This window comes from Pavona decussata, unplaced genomic scaffold, assembly GCF_977016875.1.
Source record: "Pavona decussata unplaced genomic scaffold, jaPavDecu1.1 SCAFFOLD_238, whole genome shotgun sequence".
Taxonomy (NCBI): Eukaryota; Metazoa; Cnidaria; class Anthozoa; order Scleractinia; family Agariciidae; genus Pavona; species Pavona decussata.
In genome coordinates, this window is record NW_028145643.1 from 844001 (window position 1) to 850000 (window position 6000).

Below are 6000 nucleotides of genomic sequence, written 5' to 3' on the forward strand. Positions count from 1 at the left end.
AACGTTGGTCAATGTTTTCAAGTTCTTGCAGTGTATTTTGAAGAACTAATTATAGATTGTTTTTCCCAGGAGAAATCACTTGATGTTGGAGAAAAGGGACCTTGTCCAATATTTCAACAGTGTTGACTAAAACACAGAGAAATCTTCGTACGTGTCGGTGTCCCTTTTAAAGTCTTCATTGATAAAAGACGAACAGCCCCACCACCCTTTCAGCTGATTGGCGATGTCTAAGGAATGTCGCGTGTAATATTGAACTATGAGTCAAAGTCAGTATTCAACACTACACGCTACATCACCCAGACTCTCCTCATCTCATCTATGTTTTGTGCATTTTATTTGCCAAAGGAAGGCGTTGTTAACGAGAAAATCATAAAAATGCCTAGTTTACGATATGAAGAACTTAACCACAAAACAGACCAGCAAGGCATTTATTGACCTAAAAGAACAGGTTTGTAAAAATTTTGTTGTACACGTTTCGTTGAGAATGCTATTATATAATTCAGTTAATGAATTAGGCAGCGATACGCTTTAATTCATACGTTTAATTACAGCTACAATGTAACAGCAATACAAAAAGTGACAAAGATCAGTCCTTGTTGCCATAGTGAAAGCGAAAAAAAAAACCGCCAGCCGTTTCCACTATAGGGAAGTTATGCAACCTCGACGGCAATGCCAATGTAAACCTCACTTATACTCCTTCGCGATTATTTCAACCCCATTACGTTTGCAAAATATTGCTTAACTATCCAGGAGCTGAATTCTCAGAGACAGTGATCAAGCTAAGGAAAAGACAACAAGAGAGACGAAAGAGACGTCACTGTCGGTTCTGCTCTAGTTCCCAATTTTGTCTCTGCATTGAGTTTGCACTAATATAATAAGTTGACAAAAACCGATTGGCAAAAGAGAAAACCCATAATGTACAAAAAATTCAAGACCTCATGTGGTGATTCCCTTCCATATCTCGTATACCTGCAATACTTTGCCCAAACATCGCGTAGGTATCCTGTTAGGCCTCAATAGGGCCTCAATTCGTTTGTTCGTTTCTATGGCAGCGGCTACCTTGAATCATAAAACTGTCAGAAAGGTGAAAAATTGTCAGGAAGACGCAACATTGTTTCCTGAATGTCTATCACGAAGAAAAACTCTTCCTTAGGTACCAGCTCAAGCATTTGCAGAATTCGTATTTAATTACGGTTCTTTTTGTTCTCTTGTTTGCGCTGCCATTGTGGGCTCTCCTATTTAGTCTTTCTATTCTTCCCGTCATTTGCGTTTGTTGAAAATCCAATCTCCTCTCATAGCACTCTTTTGTGGCTGTTTGACTCAGCTTTCAAAGTCTGAGGCAAAGCAAACTGAGTACAGTGTTTGTACTTGATCATGCTCGACATTAACTAGGAGAGGCGTGCATTCTGGTAGATTATTAACATGAACTATTCCTTAGCTAAGGCACAGTAGTGCAAATAAACTAAGAAATTAGCTGTTATGGAGGAAAGATTAAAGGGGTACAAACCAATTGACAAGCAGTTGAGTTCCATTGGTGAGTTTCTTTAACCTATCAGTTTTGAAATTGCTCCATACATTTTAAGATAAAATATGACTAAAGTGATAGCAAAAACATATTTTTACATAAATCAAACGATTGACTGGTTAAGTCAATCGGAATGTTAAAGGCCGACCGACCTATGGATCTCTGTCGATAGGGGGTTCATTCAGAGTTCGGTGGATCGCCAATGATTAAAGTCAGTCAGTAGTCAGTCAATGAGTCAGTGAATCAGTGAGTCAGTCAGACACGTCCAAGCGAAACAAAATGGCTATCCCAGTCATCCGGTCGGTCCCAATCCTCGTTGTCCTCACTGTCAAGCTCGGACAAGTCATCCATATCAGAGTCCATTCCCTCATCTTCAAACGAGTGCACCTCGTCGTGTGACAGGGACGGGTGGCTGTCTGCTCGCATCACGTGATGGACAATCATAGAATTTACGCTAGTCGTCACTGCGGGCATTGAACCGTTGAAGCCTGGGTTGTTAGTTCCCAGGGACGTCTCGTGCACGGCCTTGTCAATGATCACGTGGTGTCTGTAATGTAAAGAAAAAGAGGAGATAGATAGAGATTCCAATATTATGTACAATTCAAATACAGGACGACTGGCTTGAAGGGTCCTTGTGCTACCTTTTTCACCGTCGCCACTAAGGAAAATGTCTAGAACTTGCTACAAAATTAATTTCCGTACAACATCAACAATCTTGTAACTTGTTCTCCTGTGTCTTCTGCTAAACAAGCGTACAAATGCTATTCATGCAATTCATCTAATTCGAGTTAACGTTTCAGGACTCAGCTTAATTAGATTTAAATGCTCAATAAAATTTCCTGGTGAACTTACTATAGTTCTAGGATGTTTTTTTCTTTTTATATTCAGTATGAACACATTTAATTATTTAAACAAAATGTTCCACTTCAGATTTGAAAGGAGGGGCTGCAGACTCCCCGGACCTTCTCCCCTAGACCTGCCACTGCGGACATTTTCAGGTTGTTCACGTGACCATTTGACTCGGTAGTACGTGACTGGTCGTTATGTTATGAGTACCTTCGATAATAAAAAAAATAAAAACGTGGCACCCAGACAGCACGTGATAGCAAAATATGAATCGCGGCAGTTTATTGCTTCTTTAGGTAGACAAGGGACGTGGCAGTTAGCTATCCAAATGAATTAAAAGTCAATGTCCTGTAAAAAGTGGGCAAATGATCAACACTATCAAACTCTAAAAAGTTAAGTGTTTTGATTATTCGCTGGTTATCCGTTGCACGGGTGTCCCTACTTGGACTACACGATAAAGTTATCTTTATAAACGGATAGCTGAACGAGTGAATAATACCCTAAAGTTGCAGCGTTTTTCCTGTACTTTTCATAAGAGATCACAAAAGGTTTTCAAGAGTACGTCTAATTACAGTGCCCACGTGAGAAAAATGTCGCAGGTTATTTCATAAACCTCTAGTAGTAACGATAACAAATTATTAACTGTGGAAAGCTATCAATGACTACGCTTTCGTTTAGTTGCCTAGATAAGACAAAGAGTGGAGCAGGGATGGAGCAGTGGTGAGAGCATTCGCCTCCCACCAATGTGGCCTGGGTTCGATTCCCGGTCTCGGCGTCATATGTTCTCGTCCCTGCTCTGAGGGTTTTTTCCCGGATACTCCGGTTTTCCTCCCTCCACAAAAACCAACATTTCCAAATTCCAATTCGACCTGGAAACAGTAGACGGAAGAGCCACCCCGTGGAATCCACTAAAACTCCCATTTCCCATTCCCAAAGAGAAGAACAGGGTATTAACCGACAAAAGACAAAAGAGTGGATAATTGGAGAAAACGTGAAGTCATTTGCCATGATTTGGTCATAACACGGAAACGCCTCTCACTTGTACGATATCAACTGCTTTAGATCGAAGTGATGGTTGTCCGTTCCTTGTACACCATCCTTGTAATCTCTGATGTTCGCATGTTCATGACTGTGATCTAGATCCATAGCCCCATGTATTCTTTCGGTGTACATGTACTTCATCAGATGGCGTAGATCGTAATCGTTACTGTCCTTTTCCCCAGCCCCCACGTCCGAGTAAGACCTGATGGTCCCGTGTCCCGCGGGTGCTGCCTCCGTCCCTTTGACCACAGATGTCCCGTCCACAGCATCGCTTCTGCATCTCTTGCAGAGAAGGTACAGACCAAGTATGAGTAGGAAGATAAGCAGGAGTAGAAGGAAAGCTAGCACGGCTTCCCAGAACCAGGATGGGCCATCTGGCCGACTAACAGCTGAAACAAACAACAATAATACAATGATCAGTGTGTCGCTAATTGAACATTTATGTTTATTGTAGTGCTTGTAGTAAGTTAATGATTCATGAAAATCTTCTACCTAAGGAGGGCGAGGATCCACCGTTCTCCCGACTAAACCCATCTTGATAATCGATCATTCCTTCAAAATCCTAACCTTTCTTTGGATGCTAGTGGTGGGTACCTGAAGTAAACTCTCGGTAATTAACGATCTTCGTAACTTTCACTAGTTAACTTGACAATGCATATATTTGCCTAGTTACAACAACAATTTATTATGAGAAAAGACAAATTACAATATTACATACCCACAATTAGCAAGGGCTATTCGAGGTGGGTAGCATTTACAGTTGTTTGCACGCTCAAAAGAAACAGAAAATTAACAGCACAAAAATAGAAATGGTTGATTAAACAAAGAGAAAGAGAACTAAATAAGAAAAATGGATAAATAAAACACCTAAATGACTAATTATTATTTAGAAAGTTAAATGCAAGCTAACTAAGTAGTGACATAAGATTGATACGAGTTACAGCGTTTATATCAACATACACCTCCTCAGTCTCCAGAACCTTTAAAAGCAATTCATGCAGTTTACGCTTGAAAAGTGTTTTACCTAACTTTCGTAGTTGAGGAGGAATTTTATTCCAAATTCTCGTTTCAATTCTAGAAAAGGACAGCAGCTGTTGGTTGAGTTACGATGCTGATAATGGATAACAAATCGTCGATAGGAGATTACTTACGTGGAGCAAAACCTTCGTCACCCTCATCCTCTTCCTGACATCGCGGTCCAGTCCAGTTCCCAACACACTTACACATGTTCCAATTTGCTGTCTTGTTGAGCGATGGTAGGGTAATGTTCTTGGCCATACAAATGCCATTATTTGCGCATTCTCCCGTCTCACACGGGCATCCGAATACGACGTTTTGACGCTCAACTTCAACGTGAGTCGTATATTTCTCATCCAGGTCAATGGTGTTGAGTCGATTTTGTGGGATGCAACCTAATATTTAAAAAATAAATGTCTAGCAGGCTATTCATGATCTTCAACTTATCTTTTACCAGACTGACTTCGTGTAAGTCAAAATTTATTCCTTTCAGTCTTTTTGTATTTGTTTTTATATCGTTATTGTTTTCACTTTTTTAAATTTCTGATGAGGGCCATTATTTAATTATCAATCGATTCACCGGAGGATATTACTTTTGATTTTCTATGGGATGGAAAACTCCACAAGATAAAACAATCGACCATTATTGGTGAGAAAGAAGACAGTGGCTTAAAGATGGTTGCCTTTCTCTTTATGAGCAAATCGCTCAAAGCGACTTGGGCGACAAGAGTTTTCGATGAAAATAAAGCACCGTGGAAAATTATACCAAATTACTTAACTAAACACCTCGGAGGTCTTAAGTTTTTATTATCTTGTAATTACAAATTCGAAGAACTTCCACTAAATGAGTTACCACCCTTTTATCTAAACATTTGACAATACTGGGAAGAAATCAGGCATATTACAGTACCCAAAGATATGACAACGTTAAATGAAATAATTATCTGGAATAACACTAACATTAAAGTGAATGGAAAAACAGTTTATTACCAACCTTGGCACTGCAAAGGCGTTACAAAACTGGTGGACCTCTTAGATAATCAAAACCGCTTTTTAGCTTTCGATGCATTCAAACGAAAATATAATGTAAAGACTACTTTTAATGATTATTATGGTTTAACTCATGCTTTGGCACCACTCAGGACTAGACTATTGACCGGACCGCAAAAGCAGAACTCCAATCTCTACTGGTACGATAGCCTCAAAAGCATCACAAACGCATCGCTCCATAAAATTTTTGTCAAAAGCAAATTCGTACCCCCCAATACGCAGGAAGGAATGTTAAGCCAAGGCGTCAGCGTCTCGGAGCTCCCAAAACTTTACCGATCCCTTTGACACGACAAAGGAAGTCAAACTAGCACTGTTTCAATTTAAGATAAATCATAACATTGTCTACACCAAGGATAAACTTATGAAAGCTAAAATGTCTACCAGCAACACGTGCTACCTATGCAATCTTGACAAACATACTTTACAGCATATGCTGGTTGACTGTCCCTTTGTCCAACATTTTTGGAGATCCTTTCGCGCATGGTGGTTTATAATGACAAATGTAAATCTCAATCTATCAA

At 39.8% G+C, this 6000-nt stretch overlaps 1 protein-coding gene across 1 annotated transcript in view; it reads right to left on the reverse strand.

Annotated features, from left to right (window-relative positions):
• Positions 1–414: 414 nt before the first annotated feature.
• Positions 415–6000, reverse strand: part of LOC146457634 (protocadherin-like protein) — a 40740-nt gene continuing 35154 nt past the window's right edge. The window contains exons 22-24 of the mRNA XM_085091648.1: positions 4564–4824; positions 3411–3801; positions 415–2072 (exon numbers count right to left, since the gene is read on the reverse strand). Coding sequence (XP_084947774.1) covers positions 1781–2072; positions 3411–3801; positions 4564–4824 — 944 coding nt within the window. The 3' untranslated portion in view covers positions 415–1780. The remainder of the gene's footprint in view (positions 2073–3410; positions 3802–4563; positions 4825–6000) is intronic.